This window comes from Eptatretus burgeri, chromosome 8 (genome assembly GCF_056783735.1).
Source record: "Eptatretus burgeri isolate ZD-2024b chromosome 8, Ebu_testis_v1, whole genome shotgun sequence".
In the NCBI taxonomy this organism is placed as follows: domain Eukaryota; kingdom Metazoa; phylum Chordata; class Myxini; order Myxiniformes; family Myxinidae; genus Eptatretus; species Eptatretus burgeri.
Genome location: NC_140968.1, coordinates 71,785,619 through 71,803,693, shown reverse-complemented (window position 1 = coordinate 71,803,693; position 18,075 = coordinate 71,785,619). Strand labels below are relative to the sequence as shown.

General features: G+C 43.4%; 1 protein-coding gene across 7 annotated transcripts in view; it reads right to left on the bottom strand.

The window, feature by feature from the left end:
* Positions 1–18,075, bottom strand: part of KRIT1 (KRIT1 ankyrin repeat containing) — a 70,512-nt gene that overhangs the window by 31,078 nt on the left and 21,359 nt on the right. For all 7 annotated transcript variants that reach the window (XR_015061043.1, XM_085892564.1, XM_085892566.1 and 4 more), the window contains 7 exons: positions 17,806–18,040; positions 17,564–17,682; positions 11,622–11,765; positions 11,344–11,500; positions 7,542–7,649; positions 7,279–7,435; positions 638–789 (listed from right to left, as the gene is read on the bottom strand). Coding sequence is in view for 6 of the 7 variants with exons in the window: in XM_085892564.1 (XP_085748690.1) it covers positions 638–789; positions 7,279–7,435; positions 7,542–7,649; positions 11,344–11,500; positions 11,622–11,765; positions 17,564–17,682; positions 17,806–18,040 (1,072 nt within the window). In the remaining variant the exon portion in view is untranslated. The remainder of the gene's footprint in view (positions 1–637; positions 790–7,278; positions 7,436–7,541; positions 7,650–11,343; positions 11,501–11,621; positions 11,766–17,563; positions 17,683–17,805; positions 18,041–18,075) is intronic.

The window sequence follows — 18,075 nt, the reverse complement described above, 5'->3', positions numbered from 1 at the left end:
CTTTAATTAGTCCGTGAGGGTAGATCGTGTTTCCGAATTGAGACATGGTTGAATAGGCCGAACAAAATGGCGGCTGAAGACTTCAGCAAGCACAGAGGGCGACTGAGATTGCGTGCTGCCATCTTGGTAAGGCTTATTTTGTTGTTTTTTTTTGTGATGAGCACCCCCTAAATTATCTTCAAAAGGGGTGTTTTAATGAACCCAAACACCCAATTTTCACTCTTGCACTTCCTTGGAGTTTTCTTAGCATGCATGCAGTTTCAGGTTGCTAGGTTTTATAGTTATGGAGGAGACACACTGACACACACTTTTATTAATATACATGTATTATACAAATAATAATAATTTATTTATTCATTAATTTTATTTATTTAATTTATCTGAATAACTATTTAATACATACGTGTGTGTGTGTGTGTGTGTGTGTGTGTGGTTTATCTTTTTTAAAGCAATAATATTAATTAAAGAATTTACCTCACTAAAGCAATTAATTCATTATTATTTTATTGAATGCTTGTTTACATGAAAACCAACCAAACTTAAATAAAAGCTGACGATGGACAACTGGCAGAATTTGACCCATTCCGAGCTGAACACATTAAATGAGCAGTAACAAGTGCAATATGAGGGTCCACACCTGCTTCTCTTTATCCAAGCACAAGCAGACATTACGGCGCAACAAAAGTTCTGGGGATTCGTCTTGCGATGGGATAGCGATGAGCTCCTCCATCACCTTTCCCCATTCCCGCAGTTGCTGCAGTGGCTTGTGCGACGGCTTGAGCTGCAGGCCTGTGGTGGTGGCACAAAGATTGGGTCACAGTGAGAGTCATCTGCCTTGAATAGGCATAACCTGCACTTGTTTCTATAAGCCCAAAATGCGAATGCTTAAATACCGACACTCGTGCCATTTATCCTTGCTCGACCAAATACAACACAAATATTAGTGTTCGATTTGCATGTTCAATCCATTCCAACTTGCAATTTAACAACAACAACAAAAAAAATCACCTAATTCCAAGCACAGCACATGCAAGATGCAACTTTTGTTAATAAGAAATGCCAAAAGTATAACATAATAATTACTACTCATTTATAACTTCTTATTACACCTTAAAAACAGCAACTATAACAGCACTCGGGAGAACGCATACCTCCACGAGGCTGAACAGTTTGTTTTGTGTCCCACTGATAGCCCAGATCCAGAACTTCACCAAAATTGAATCAATTCGTCCTATCACACCCCCAACATGTCCAGCAAATTTTGTCCAAATCAGTCCACGATGTTTTGAAATATCATGGTAAATATCATTTTTTCCCCCATCTCTCAATGGTGAAGAATCACGTCGAAAATTAAAGAATTCTTGCATCCGGATCTGGATCTTCACCAAAATCGAATCAATTCAGGCTCGTCACACAACCAACCTGTCCAACAAAATTTTGCATGTATGTTCAATTAGAATGTGAGTATGTGTATTAAGTATGTACAATTAGAATGTGAGTACGTGTTAAAGTATGTACAACTGGAATATGAAAATGTGTATAAAGTATGTACAATTAGAATGTGAGTACATGAAAAAAGTATGTACAATTTGAATGTGACTACGTGTATAAAGTATGTACAATTAGAATGTGAGTATGTGTATAAAGTATGTACAATTAGAATGTGAGTATGTGTATAAAGTATGTACAATTAGAATGTAAGTATGTGTGTAAAGTATGTACAATTAAAATGCGAGTTTGTGCATAAAGTATGCACAATTTGAATGTGAGTACATGAAAAAGTATGTACAATTTGAATGTGACTACGTGTATAAAGTATGTACAATTAGAATGTGAGTATGTGTGTAAAGTATGTACAATTAAAATGCGAGTTTGTGCATAAAGTATGCACAATTTGAATGTGAGTACATGAAAAAGTATGTACAATTAGAATGTGAGTATGTGTATAAAGCATGTACAATTAGAATGTGAGTATGTGCATAAAGTATGCACAATTTGAATGTGAGTACATTAAAAATGCATGTACAATTTGAATGTGAATAAGTGTATAAAGTATGTACAATTTGAATGTGAGTAAGTGTTTAAAGTATGTACAATTAAATGTGAGTTTGTGTATAAAGTATGTACAATTAGAATGTGAGTAATGTGTATAAAGCATGTACTATTAGAATGCAAGTATGTGTGTAAAGTATGTACAATTAGAATGTGTGTATGTGTATAAAGTATGTACAATTAGAATGTAAGTATGTGTGTAAAGTATGTACAATTAGAATGTGAGTATGTGTATAAAGCATGTACTATTAGAATGTGAGTATGTGTATAAAGTATGCACAATTTGAATGTGAGTACATGAAAACAGTATGTACAATTTGAATGTGACTATGTGTATAAAGTATGTACAATTAGAATGTGAGTATGTGTATAAAGTATGTACAATTAGAATGTAAGTATGTGTGTAAAGTATGTACAATTAAAATGCGAGTTTGTGCATAAAGTATGCACAATTTGAATGTGAGTACGTGTATAAAGTATGTACAATTAGAATGTGAGTACAAGTATAAAGTATGTACATTTAGAATGTGAGTATGTGTGTAAAGTATGTACAATTAGAATGCGGGTACGTGTATAAAGTATGTGCAATTAGAATGTGAGTACGTGTATAACGTATGTTCAATTAGAATGTGAGTACCTGTATAAATTATGTACAATTAGAATGTGAGTACGTGTATAAAGTATGTACAATTTGAATGCGAGTACGTGTATAAAGTATGTTCAATTTGAATGTGAGTATGTGTATAAAGTATGTACAATGAGAATGTATGTGCATAAAGTATTGTTACGGCTGTGGAAATTCGCAGACCACCATAAAGGACGTTAGATCAGTTATGACGATAAGTATATGTGTAGTTAGATTTCCCCACCGTTGTTTGGAGGGAATTTCCATGTTCACAGGGCTGCGATCCTTTGAGATAGCCGTTTTTCTTTTCTCTAACATTATTTTGGACCAATCACCCCCAACAACCAAATCACCACCACCAACATCATTCCCAAACAACTACAACTCAAACACTACCACCTTCACCTCTTTACCTCCACAACTCCACCCCGCAAACATCGCTTCACCGCCATTCTCAAACGACGCCCGCCAGCAACCAAATTGCTACCACCAACACCCTTCCCAAACCACCACAGCAAACTCCCACCACCTTCGTCTTTTTACCAAACGTCGTGCCATGGGTTGTGAATGGGTTCCTTTCGCCTCGAAAAACGGATCAAGAATGATTCACGCCCACTTTTCATCCATCCAATGGCTGAGCATCAGGTGGTGTAGCCCTGCCTCCGAACCCGCTGTGATCCACAAATTTGCATAGGCGCTCCTCCCCCAGCCTATATAAGTGTGAGCACAACGCAGCTCGGGGCAGTCAAGTCTGGATGGTGGAAGTCTGGTCGGGTCTGGTGGCAGTCAAGTCGAGTGCGGTCGCGGCAGTCAAGTGGCAGTCAAGTCGGGTCTGGAGCGTCGGCAGTCAAGTCGAGTGCAGTGTCGGCAGGCAGTCAAGTCGAGTGCAGTGTCGGCAGGCAGTCAAGTCGAGTGCAGTGTCGGCAGGCAGTCAAGTCGAGTGCAGTGTCGGCAGGCAGTCAAGTCGAGTGCAGTGTGGCAGTCAAGCGGCAGTCAAGTCGGGTCTGGAGAGTGGCAGTCTGGAGTCGGTGGAGTGGCAGTCTGGAGGGTCGGAGAACCGGACGGAGCTCGAAGAGGCAGACGGCGGCAGTGTCGGTGTGGCAATGTTGGTGGGGCAGAGTCGGGAGACGGAGCTCGAAGCAGACGGGAAAGGCAGACGGGGGCCGAACGCCGGAGAGAGCTCACCGGCCACGACAGGGGCACAAAGCCCGGCTCAGCTACGCTGTCATCGCGGCTTACTCGCCATCGCGCCACGAGGGCGCGGGTAAGACCCTTCGGTCTCGTAGACCTGGCCGCTCATCCAGGTTCCACGCACATTTGGTCCACGAACCTGTCTTCCACCCTTGCCTTTGAGGGTGGCTTTTTCCTTTGCTTTTGTGTGAGTGCATGTGTTGGCACCGTCTTGTAAGGTAGACCTGTGTAAGTGACGGTGCATGTACATTCTCATTGCTCGTATTCGGTTGTAACTCTGCCTTTGCTTGCTTTCACTGTATACGTGCCTGAATTACTGTATGGCTGTAAAATACGTGCTTGTCTGAGTATGCAATAAATGTACTTGTTGAACTGTTCCCCGTTTCGTTGCGTCCTTTCCCTTGTTTGAAAGTTCCATCTTGCATCACGGAAGGAATTGGTAGGAGGGGTGGAAGCACCCGGTAAATAATCACGTCCGCCGGGGCCGGCGATAACACCGCTCGGTTATCATTGAAGCACGGAACGGACCGCTTAAGCGGTTCGTGTCCTCGGCCGGCCAGCAGCGAGGTACGATCGCCCGGTTAACTACCCGCGCAGGTACTTAGGTAGGCCGAGTTTGGCGAACAACTCTATCCTGCGCAGGTAGCCGATTGGCACGATTGTGGTGCGGTCGAAAGACCCACCTGTGACTAGCTCCTGGTGGTAGTTCCAAGGAGGGTCACGACTGAATTATCCGTTCCGGTGGGCGACGCGGTCGAGATTCGAGTTCCGTGGCCGATTGCACGCCGGGCGGGCCGAAATTCGAAACAGTATGTACAATTAGGATGCGAGTACGTGTATAAAGTATGTACAATTAGAATGTGAGTATGTGTATAAAATATGTACAATTAGAATATGAGTACGTGTGTAAAGTATGTACAATTAGAATGTGAGTATGTGTGTAAAATATGTACAACAAGTGAAATCCTTCAATACAGTACGTGTGGTGAAGCAAATGAGTACACTAATGTTAAAACATGCACTTTATGCTTTTTCAGTTGAAAAACAATTAAAAAGCGTACTTAATATTTGAAATGTAAAAATCTTGTTATTATTGTGATAAGCGCCTTTATATATATATATATATAACAGAAGGAATGAAATCGTTCGATACAGCTTGGCAGGGGGCCGCAAAATAATGATGGCAGAAGAAGAACTTAGCTTTCAGCGTTCGGCGTTTGGCACGAAATGCGATGGTGGGCGGAAATGACGTCTTTCAGTGCAAAATGCGATGGTGGGTGGAAATGACGTCTTTTGTTTGTTCGTACATGAGAGGGGCGCGTTTCTTGGTTTTTTTCTGTCAAGCAATAAATTCAATGGTTTTCACATATACAACACATTAGTTTCACAAATTTCCATTGAAATACTCGGGTATTTCCATCAATTGCCGCCATTTCCTTCTTGGTTACGCACTGCATCTACTGGACGGCCGTCATTGGCTGACTTGAGGCACGTGGGGGGGGGGAGGGCGGGTTACACCGGAGACGCCGGAGACATGGTAGACACCGGGGACATTTCAAACTCGGTGAAATTGTGTACAGCCCACGCGCTGTAATTAGAATGTGAGTACGTGTATAAAGTATGTACAATTAGAATGCGAGTACGTGTGTTAAGTATGTACAATTAGAATGTGAGTATGTGTGTAAAGTATGTTCAATTAGAATGTGAGTATGTGTATAAAGTATGTACAATTAGAATGTGAGTATGTGCATAAACTATGCACAATTTGAATGTGAGTACATGAAAAAAGTATGTACAATTTGAATGTGAGTAAGTGTAATAAGTATGTACAATTTGAATGTGAGTACGTGTATAAAGTATGTACAATTAGAATGTGCGTGCGTGTATAATGTATGTACAATTAGAATGTGAGTACGTGTATAAAGTATGTACAATTAGAATGTGAGTATGTGTGTAAAATATGTATAATTAGAATGTGAGTATGTGTGTAAAGTATGTACAATTAGAATGTATGTGTGTAAAATATGTGCAATTAGAATACGAGTATGTGTGTAAATTCTGTGCAATTGCAATACGGGTATATGTGTAAATTATGTGCAATTGGAATATGAGTACGTGTTATTATTAAGCACAAAGCTGCCCCCGTTCTACCTAACAGGACCCTGCGTGCAAAATTTGGACAGATCCTAAAATATTTAGAGGTCACTACCTTTTTTTGGTTCATATTGTTTTTTTTCCATTTAAAACTGGAATATCGCTTCTGCCAGGAACAAAGCCACCAATGTCACAGTCTCTGGCTTTGATCATGGTTTTGTGTGTTCCAGGTTCTCATCATAAGCTATTGTATCCATGTTGTAGAGGAGTGGTACTGGGTTCTGCATGCTGGTGGACTGGAAGCTTAAACCTATGGTCCAGGAACTGGTCTTCGACATGACAGCTTCAAAACCAGGCTGAGGATGGGCACCTGCACTCTACTTGAGCTTGTCTGAATTGCGTGCTGCCATCACATGTTCGAAGTGATGCTGTCTGATATGTTTTCCATCGCCCTGGGAGCAACCAATGGGTCTGAGATGGGCTCTTCAATAGCTTCCAGAAGAGCTGGCCCGACATCAACAAGGCTAACTTATGGCTTGCTGGAGACAAGCTCTGAAATTGGCATGCCGGATAACCTGCGAAAGGAGATGGCATAATTATACATGGACCGATCAAGAGCCAGACCCCACGAGAGGATTATGGAGAGCTGCTTCAGCTCTGCCACATTTTCCTTGGGGGATCCTCTGATGGACAGCCATGCTTCTGCACACCCCACACAATGCACAGCGTGCAGTGGATAACCAAGGCCATCTACTCACCGAAGACCTTCCTGTTCAAGGGCTAGACTAAGGTGGCACTGAGGATCAAGAAATGATGGATGCGACGGTGTTTTTATTTTAATCGGATAAACGAGGATTCAGTGCTGTCGTATTACCCACTATGATACTGGAGAGTTCTAATTCATTTGTTGATGATATCACTGTCAACTCATTGGATTTTGAAGGAAAGCTTTGAAAATTTGTTTTTTTCGAATGCAAAAAAAAAAAGTGCAAATGGTAGGGACCTCTAAATATTTTCCAATGTGTCAAATTTTTTTTCATGTAGACATAAGTTTTGATATGTAATGGGGGCAGCCTGTGGAGAAAGACATTTCCAACTGTATTTGGGGCCACGCTCATGTACTGCATTTGCAAACCAACGTATACACACAAATATAGTCAAGGGATATTAAACAGATGTGAAATTGGTGGTTTTGGCCAAATAACACAACCATGATTTTTTGTGGAAATACCTTTGGTTTAATGCAATAAGACTAAAGGATTTAGGTTCCAAGGAAGGGGTGGGGGGGAGGAGGGGTTTAAAGTTTCACTACTCACTAAGACTGGGTGAGCAAATCCAGAGTGCAAAATAGGGGTACTGGCTGACAGGCAGGTGTAAAGCTGCCAAGACATCCTGGACCGTTGTGCTGCTGCCATGAGGAAGTTCCACTGCACGGTATGATCCGTCCTCGCGGTATACACGCAGCTTTTCAAACTGCATGAGGGAGGCACAGCTGAAGGCCAAGCTCTACCACTGTGAGCAACATATTTTTGCCTGCTTGATGTGTGGCGTGATAAGTGTGAGGATGATTTTGTGATACCGGCTTTCCGACAGCTTGCTGCAAAGCGGCAACCACGTCCTCCCACTGTCCCTGCTTATTCTCCATACAGAACTGTAGCGGTGAGCAGTCTTGATCATCCTTAGCAAACTGTGGAGATAAGTAAATACAGACATTAATGGCCTCGAGACCAGATTCTGATGGAAAAAAATAAAATCAAACAAAAGCAACATCTCTCTGGCTATTCTTAGAGAGTAGCCTCAGTGCTGGCAAGTCTAGCAGTTCACTCAGGCAGAGTGGAAGGGACTGCAAGTAGCCATCTCACTTCAGAACTAGTCTCTGATATCTACCATCCCTGATAGGAACTCAGTCTGGGAATTCTCCAACAGAAATCAATCAATATCTGTCTGTCTCTGTATGTATATGTATATATATATATATATATATATATATATATATATATATATATATATATATGTATATATATATATATATATATATATATGTATATATATATATATATATGTATATATATATATATGTATATATATATATATATATATATATATATATATATATGTATATATATATATATATATATATATATATATATATATATATATATATATATGTATATATATATATATATATATATATATAAATAATCCCATCTCGTCTTCAATTATACTACCCTTCTTCCTAGACATGGTATACGGATTCCTGTGGTGAGGCAGTTGCCTTGAAACAACTTGCTTTCTCTTCCTGGAAGGCAAATGTGACCGAAGGCAATCTCAGTGCATTCCAAAAAGTCTGCAACAAGTGTGTGTCCACTTTCAGGAGAGCCAGGAAACAACACCTGTCCAAACTCAAGAATGAACTTTCAAACTTGTCTCCCACCTCCAAAACATTGTTGTGCCTTGCTAAGTCTGTCTCTGATAGATGCTCCCCCTCCATCCTTTCCCTCACTTCAAATGGCACCACAGCCGACTCTGCTCATGAGAAGGCTGAATGCCTCAATTCTGTGTTTGCTTCCGAATATTGTCCCCCAACGCCTCAATCTCTGTATCAACCATACCCAGTCACACCCAACTGTTCCGAGACCCTGTCTTTTGCACCTGAGAAGGTGAGAAGTTTCTTTTAACCACAACACTGATTCTGCAACTGGACCTGAAGGCATCAGCTCACGTGTCCTAAAAACATGCTCTGCTGCTCTTGCAGATCCTCTTTCTGCCCTTTTCACCTTATCATTGCCCTAGGTGATCTTCCATCTCCTTGAAAATCAGCTAAGATCACTGCATTACATGAAGAATTTGCAAAAACCGATCCCCTTACCAACAGACCTATCAGTTTACTTCCAATCATCAGCAAGATCTGGAATCCTTCATCACAGTTGATATAAAATTGGCCCTTTTCTCCAATGGCCCCATCTCAGATCATAATTTGGATTAAGATGAGGTCACTCCACTTTGGACATTCTGCTTCTACTCACCCAATGATGGATGGAAGCTCTCAATGTCAGACATGAGATCAGGGTTGGCTCTCTGGACATATCTTGAGCTTTTGATACAGTCTCGCATTCCACCTTGCTCTCCAAACTCTCTGCCTATGGCATCCAAGGCCAACACATGACTCACTGACTCCCTTTACTCTCAAAGCCAATGTGTGGTGTTTAACGGATTCCTTTCAACTCCTCTCCCTGTTAAGGCTGGAATGTGCCATCAGGATGTTCGAGACCCAATCCTATTCCTTATCTTAATCAACGATCTCTCAAGAAAATCCTCATTTTGTTACAAACTAATAACTTCCAAAATCTTTTTCAAGCTCTTTTATTACTCTCGCCGAAGGATTCAGAGAGGTTATTGCATTTGGGTCCATTTGTCTGTCTGTCTGTCCACACAGAACTTTCATGTTTTTCTCCGCAACCACTTGTCGGATTGAAACGAAATTTTCACCATTGGTGCGACTACTCATGTTAGGGTAACCGCACCAAGGAAAAAACTTGAAACTTGGTACATAGCAAGTACTCCTCATGGGGAATGAGTTTGTTTTTTTATGACATCATAGGTGCACTCGTCATGACATCATAATTGCATATGTAGAACGCCACATCCGATCAGTATGAAAATTTTTGAGTCATCTTGGGATAAAATGGTCCACAGAAAAAAATTTCATTACATCATTTGTCACATAATTTGGCAGCCATATTGTTAAAAAAAAAACCTTCAAAATCTTCTCGGAAATGGCTGAAAAGATCGAGGCGAAACTTTACACATATGACCGCCTACCCATGAGGAACAAAAGTCACACATATGATGTCATAGGTCACATGGTTTGGAAGCCATATTGGATTTACTTGAAAACCTATAACAATACACCACTCAAAAGAAGTCCTGGTGAGGGTTTGCAATCTCTGATTACTCTTTTTCTTGTTCGTATTGTATTTTGAAATGCAATAAAAAATGGTTGCAATGGTTAGGGATTTAGAGCCCAGAGAAATCAAGTAAATGAATAAATACTGCATCAATAATATCATGTGTGTTATTCGAATGAGCTTCACAGAATCACCCACAGAGTTAAAAACATATTTTTTGATTTAAACCAAATCCAGTCATTGTGAACATCATGACGATTTCCAGGAATATTTTATCGTGTTTCAATTTTTTTATGGAGAGAAAGAGAGAGAGAGAAAGAGAGAGAAAGAGCGAGAGATAGAGATAGAGATAAATATTGAGATAGAAATAAAAAGAGAAAGAAAAGAAAAGGAGCATGCCTCTCAGCCATAACTCGGCGTTATTCCATTGTGTGTTCGAGAAGGAAGGTGGGCCATTGGTGTGAGAGAACCTGGTGTAAGAGAGGAACGCGGTCGGCAGGTTTGTTCGTGAGAAGCAGCTGCACAGCAGTTGGTGAGCCCTGGTGTTGAATACCGCCACACGAATTACCTCACGCACATTTCCCACGCAGAGAGCGGCTTGGCACTATTTTGGGTGCGGTTTCCTGTGCAGGACGACGCAGTTCGATCCCCAAGCTCCAAAAACGTCATCTCTGGGCAAAGCTAAGTGCCAGAATATAGAAAAGGATTTTCTTTTGTTTTATCTTTCCCCTTGTCTGTGTCTGAGTCTGTGTGGAGACGTCTCAAAATTAGCTTTAGTTTACCTCACATTTTTATTATCATGCTTTTATTTATTTCCATGATAAACATTTGATTTATGTTCATTAAACAAATATATATTAAGATTGCTTGCGTCTGTCTATTCATTGTGGGTTCAAGTAAAACCCGTGTGCTTCCATCTGGTAAATGCCTTTACCACCCTCCGTCCCGTGCGTACTATAATCTCCAAGGATCAAGTGTTCGCTCCCACGGTAGAACCGTTCGGCTATCCGTCCAGGTTGGTGTTAACCTCGCCGTCCACGACAATTTGGCCGGGGTAATTAACTTAACCCCCTGGACACGACAATATTTATTGACAATCTAATAACAACAGAATAATTATCGAGAAGAACAAAAACAGGAAGGAATGTTTGTACTTGGATTCTTTTCAAAAGCAGTGACACCAGAAATGAAGAAAGATGGCAAATGCTCTCTTGTAGGAGAAAAATTAAATAATGCAACACAAAGTCCAACTGTGAAGGAATGTGCAACATCAAAACATACACAACTTCTCTTGTGTATGATGTACTATTACTTTTTGGTTTCAGCCTTCTCAATGAAATTGCACCAATAGCCTGTGGACATAGAATATTAACCATTTATAATTGTCTGCTGATTTTGTTAAGCCGGTGAAAAAAAGAAGTCCGGTTTTACCGACTCTGCATAACCACTTGTGTTTCCAAAAATAAAACTCACTCTGTCAATGTCAGGATGGGCCAGTAGGAGTCGCACTACATCGACGTGACCGCAACTGGCGGCGAAATGCAATGGAACACGGTGCTGCCCAGTGGGCACATTCGGGTCACAATGCCCTTGCTCGAGCAGCGCGTGTGCAGCCTCCAGGTGGCCGTACCTACCACCAGCAGACACCGAACATTTGTATGGAATAGACTGTTGTATGTAAAGTCCATGGAAGTACCCATTCCCCTTCTCCCCATACCCAACCAGTGGAGTGCCCGGCAAAGGCAGCGTACCAGCAGGCATAATGTAGGGGAGTCCAAAGGTCTCTGTCATTCTGTTCTGCAAGATGTCCTTCTTCCAGGAGCTGCTGCACAAGTTGGACATCACCCTTGCATGCCCCATGGTGTAGTGGAAACTCTTCCAGCCAGCTACGTTCCCTTCACATCCACACATTTTGATCCAAATAAAAGAGGCCATACCACCAAGTGTTTTTGTCTTCACAACTGTGAGTTTACGATGACAGTTAAAGAAGGAAAGCAGACAGCCATGTCTGGTGGTGTAAAGTGCTGTGGGGTTTTGTATTTCTACTCTAGATTTGCAGTATTATCAACATTTCCATTACCTCTTGTAGAGATATACAACCACGGCCTTTAATTACCAACAATTAAGTTCTACCGATAATCAACATCAAATTGTGAACCACAGAAATGGTCATTAACATGGCTTTTGCATCTGCACAGCACTTGTGGTGAACGTGTTGGAGACCATGGCAGGGCAAAGGGTTGAAAACACAAAACACACCAACGCCTACCATGGTGTGAACACTGTAATGCCTTCAATCACCCTTGAAGCAACCTCAACTTCCTTGCATCTGTGCAATTAGGCCTTTTTGTTTTCCATTGGCAATAATCAATGGCAGTGGAGAGGTAACCATGTATAGTTACCATATCCTTCATAAATGTATGATTAATAATGTGCAAAGTGAGCAAGAATGTGGTTTCCACAAACCTTTCACTCCTACAAGTCATCCAGGAATACGCAACTTTTGAAATGACATAATCTGCCCCTAAAGGCTCAGTGCGCATGCGCAGAAACCTCAGGAAGGTGAGGAGTTTGGAGCAAAATAAAATATATTGTGTATCTGGGATAAGGATTGTGACTTGGAATGGCTCTGAAAGCAGAAAAGAAAAATACTTGGAAAAGTACCCACGCCTCTTCACAATGAAATACTTTGAGAACTTACTCAGCTCGTCGAAAGGGCACCTACTCGTACTGCAAACTCCCGACCATGTGGGTCGGTGCAAGGCTCGAGGGGAAGGACATATGTAACACAAAACCCTGACGGATCGCTACCATTGAATGGACTGTTTATGGAGGAGAGAGAGAGGAGGGAGGAGGGAGGAGAGAGAGAGGAGGGAGGAGAGAGAGAGAGGAGGGAGGAGAGAGAGAGAGGAGGGAGGAGAGAGAGAGGAGGGAGGAGAGAGAGAGAGGAGGGAGGAGAGAGAGAGAGAGGAGGGAGGAGAGAGAGAGAGAGGAGGGAGGAGAGAGAGAGAGGAGGGAGGGAGAGAGAGAGAGGAGGGAGGGGAGAGAGAGAGGAGGGAGGGGAGAGAGAGAGAGAGAGAGAGAGAGAGAGAGAGAGGGAGAGAGGAGAGAGAGGGGGAGAGACGGGAGAGGGGGAGAGACGGAGAGAGGGGGAGAGACGGAGAGAGGGGGAGAGACGGAGAGAGGGGGGAGAGACGGAGAGAGGGGAGAGAGACGGAGAGAGGGGGAGAGACGGAGAGAGGGGGAGAGACGGAGAGAGGGGGAGAGACGGAGAGAGGGGGAGAGACGGAGAGAGGGGGAGAGACGGAGAGAGGGGGAGAGACGGAGAGAGGGGGAGAGACGGAGAGAGGGGGAGAGACGGAGAGAGGGGGAGAGACGGAGAGAGGGGGGAGAGACGGAGAGAGGGGGAGAGACGGAGAGAGGGGGAGAGACGGAGAGAGGGGGGAGAGACGGAGAGAGGGGGAGAGACGGAGAGAGGGGGAGAGACGGAGAGAGGGGGAGAGACGGAGAGAGGGGGAGAGACGGAGAGAGGGGGGAGAGACGGAGAGAGGGGGAGAGACGGAGAGAGGGGGAGAGACGGAGAGAGGGGGAGAGACGGAGAGAGGGGGAGAGACGGAGAGAGGGGGAGAGACGGAGAGAGGGGGAGAGACGGAGAGAGGGGGAGAGACGGAGAGAGGGGGAGAGACGGAGAGAGGGGGAGAGACGGAGAGAGGGGGAGAGACGGAGAGAGGGGGAGAGACGGAGAGAGGGGGGAGAGACGGAGAGAGGGGGAGAGACGGAGAGAGGGGGAGAGACGGAGAGAGGGGAGAGACGGAGAGAGGGGGAGAGACGGAGAGAGGGGAGAGACGGAGAGAGGGGAGAGACGGAGAGAGGGGAGAGACGGAGAGAGGGGAGAGACGGAGAGAGGGGAGAGACGGAGAGAGGGGAGAGACGGAGAGAGGGGAGAGACGGAGAGAGGGGAGAGACGGAGAGAGGGGAGAGACGGAGAGAGGGGAGAGACAGAGAGAGGGGAGAGACAGAGAGAGACAGAGAGAGAGAGAGAGAGAGAGAGAGAGAGAGAGAGAGAGAGAGAGAGAGAGAGAGAGGAGACTGAGACGGAGAGACAGAGAGAGAGAGAGACATGTCCATGGCCGACGTGAGCTTATACTAACAGAAAATGGTACAAACCCGACACCTCCCATCCACCGATATTTCTCATGTTCATAGAGTGCATATCGAAAGTCTACACCCCATTTCAAAATTTTCACCGTTTGTTGCCTTATCGCCTGGAATTACATTGCATTAAATCAGACTTTTCCCACCTTTATTTACACATCGTAACCCAGAACTTCCAAGCAAAAAACAAATTCTACAAATTTCAGAAAATCAATTAAAAATACAAAACTAGAATATCTTGGTTAGATAAGTGTCCAACCAAAACATATGAAGGTGCATCTGCAGGGATTACCTCAGTGCGGCAAAGCAGTAGGACAGATCCATCCGATTTCAATGTCCATATTCACTGTTTTGTGTGTGGCAGAGAGGACAAGAAAAAGGAGAGACTGACTTCAATTACAACTGGAACTGGAAAATCGACCAGAGAGTAGGTCTTGGAGGCAGCTGCCAAAGGACATGACGACGTGGTTCATACCCGAATGCTCACACACTCGGATCTCTTTGCCTTTGATGCGAAATATCATATTATATCAGTGATATTTCTTCTATGGACATTATATCAGCGATAGCAACATCAAAGCAGCATGTTCCAAGGCTGTCAGTGTAGACGAGGATGAGACAAGTACTTGTTATGAGGAAACATTCCACATTCTTTAGGCTGAACTGGAGAAATCAGTCCTATCCAAGGAAATGGTGGTGACAAATCCCTCTTGCCTGAAATCAAAGTATGTCAAAGATCTAGAGGACATATGAGTGACTGATGCACAAAATTACTCCTGAAAGTTAAAGACAAAACTCAAAAACTATTATGGGGACAGAATTGTCTTTGTTGAACGACGTGGACAATCAGACTTGATCTCCTCAGGCAACATGACAACTGGTGATGCATTCAGGCAGGCATCCAATATGGAAACTGAGAAGACATTGAGTTTTCAGATTTGGGGTCAGCAAGGGATCAGCTGGATGAATATCAGATCTTGCACATGGCAGCAGCGATCCTGAGAAGCCATATGAACAATGAAACTGAAAGTGCCAGTTACATTTCTAGTCTTGACATGGAGCTTGGTGAGTGTGGCAAATATGTGCAAAATTCTCTGTATGATTTCCTGCCATGGTGTGTGAGCAGAAATGTATTTGAATCCATATCCAGCCAGTCTGACAGTGACTCTCAACCTTGAGACCTGAAAATCATAGCTATGTGAGAGAATATCATCGCTCAGAGATGACAGGTACAGACACCAACAAGCCTCAGTGTGGGAATTTATGTGCATCACACCTTTGGAATCAAGAAATTGGTTGATGATCTCCATGCATTGGGTTATTCTGTGTCCTATGACGAAGTACGGAGGTTTGTAACATCAGTTGCGCTTGACCAGAAGGAAGCAGATGGGTTTGTTCCGTGATGTATTGAAAGGGGAGATGACCATGCTATGGTGGATGCTGCCATTGACAATTTTGACCAAAATGAACAAACACTTGGTGGAAAATCAACAACCCATGCCATGGCCGCAGTATTATGCAAGTGCTGCCCGATAGATCCTTCAAGGTGTCGTGTAACACGAGCTAAGGAAAAGTCACTCTCTGCTGCGGATGCACTGGTGATAGATGATAGCATCCATGCGGTAAGCCCCCCAAACCTCATTTGAGTGCCTTTGTGGATACATTCATCATCAATTATAATGAATTGGAATGTTTTCTGAGCTAGCTTGATTCAAATTAATCATTGTGCATGGAAATGCCATGTGTTTTTTCTTTGGAACTTCTTGTGTGCAAGTAAAAGTAAAATTTCATCATGTTTTCAGGTTTGTGCATTTTGTGATGTAATAATTACTTACTACAATGATCCTATGACGACACACTTAATTCTGAACAATATGACATTTCATTTGTGCTAATTTATTGAAAATTAAACATTTAACAGATGTTTTTGTGATTTTGCGACGTGCCCAAAATTGCGGACCTCCAAAAACACAAATAATGTCAAAAATAAATGTTATCCCCATACCAATATTTTTTTTCACAACCATCCATTTCTGACTCCAGACATTCCAATAAACCCCAAAAAATGCTTGTGCTTTGTTTTACCATGGGGAGGGGTTATCTTTTCTTTTCTTTTTTTTTTACCAGCCATGCCACAGCACTAACAGAGACCAGGGAAATGACACCCAAGGAGTGACGAATCCTTAGTCTCATAATATGCTCGTTGACCGGTGTTACCTCAATTACCATTGCAGTCAGCTTATTGGACACAGCTACAGCAACTCCTTGGGCATGGTAACCATCAGAGCAACCAGTCCAATGTTAGGTGCAACCACACGCCATAATCTCACCACTATCCGGTCTCCGAACCTCAGAGATTGCTGCAATACCGATGTCCAAACGCTTGAGCTCAGATGATAACAGACACAGGTGATTGTCTTCTCTTAGGGATAGGACATTCTCGGCACCCACCTGAAGGGACCGCCTCAGGTTAACCCAATGAGACCGCCGTCTGGTGGAACTATGACAGTAAAAATAAATAAAAACTGTCTTGCCTTGAAATTAAAATCATATAATTACTCAAACTCTCTCTCTCTCTTCTTCTTTCGGCTACTCCCGTTAGGGGTCGCCACAGCGGATCATCCGTTATGATCCGCATACTGATTTAGCATAGATTTTACGCCGGATGCCCTTCCTGACGCAACCCTGGTCACCTCTTACGACACAGGGATAAGGATTGGGTTTCGCCATGATTCCGGGCTGCCCTACACCCTCTCATAGCGCGGCCCAGCGCAGAGCTCCCGTCCTCAAGCGATCCTCCAACCCAAGCCTTCGAGTCGCCGGATTACAGGCGCACGCCACTACACCCGGTAGATATAATTACCCAAACTATCAAATAAATTTTGAAACAAATCAAGACACCGCTCTGTGTTGGCATGTTTGTGTTCCAATCTGAACCCCAGACTCATTATGCATGTTCATATCTCATATACATTCGTCCATTGTCTCCTAATGTTCTTGTAACGTATTTAAAAATCTGCTCTCCTAATGTCTGTCCTGCGTGTGATGCATGTTCAGGTTCTTCCATGAGCCTGAGACGAATAATACAAATACAAGTCCCGTTCAGAAGGGTAAGCTTTGTCGTGGCTTAATGGTTAAGACGCTTGACTGAGACATTAGGGTTATAAGGTCCTGAGTTGAAGCCAAAGTCTGTGCCAAAATAACACCAGGCGGGTTGACTAAGCTCGTCACCCTTCAGAGGTCAGCAAAATGAGTACCAGCTTTCTGGGAGTGAGCCAGTCCAATATCCTTTGTCGGAGTACAGACCAGTGCAAGATTGCGTCTCCTAGCCGATGAAGCTGCCTCAGCAGCCTAATGTACATGACAGCATGAGGAGGATCATCCATCCATTCAGAAAGGTGGAAAAAAAAAAACTTCCTAAATTTTTTTAGGTTTAAGAAGAGAAAGAATAGAACAGTCATAAGCAACAAAAGAGTGTTTGGAGAAGAAGATATGAGCAGCAAAGGACATTATTCAATTTCTTCTTCCCATCACTTACTTTCCTTCGCCGCCATTGCTGCCCTGGCCCAAGTTATACCCGCAGCTTCTGGTCAAGAGAATTCTTCCATAATCAGGTGCACCCATCCCAAAATAAGGATTCATCACCACTTTATCAACCTGCTCAAACACACCACCAATAAATCGCCATGATATATAATTTAAGATTACATGATTCAATGTGTACATCTACCAGCAGGGGTAAAGCAACAAGTGAATTGAGCCCTCAAGCTGGAAAACAACCTGGCTGGTGTACTGCAGGTCTGACCCAAACAAAGGGTTCACCAAGCAAATTTCAGGCTTCTCCAGCTCCTGCATGCATCGCCGTGCTTCCTGCATTGCTTCCTGAAAGGCGCCGTCGTCTTCCACAAGGCTTGGATAAGCCGGGCTCGACACGCACATCTTCACCCTCTCTAGAGCTGAAGGGCGGAATAGGGCGACGATGGCCAGGGGAACAGCGTGCTGTTCAGCCAGCCACCTGTGTCAGTCGGATAAATCACACTTTCAATGTCC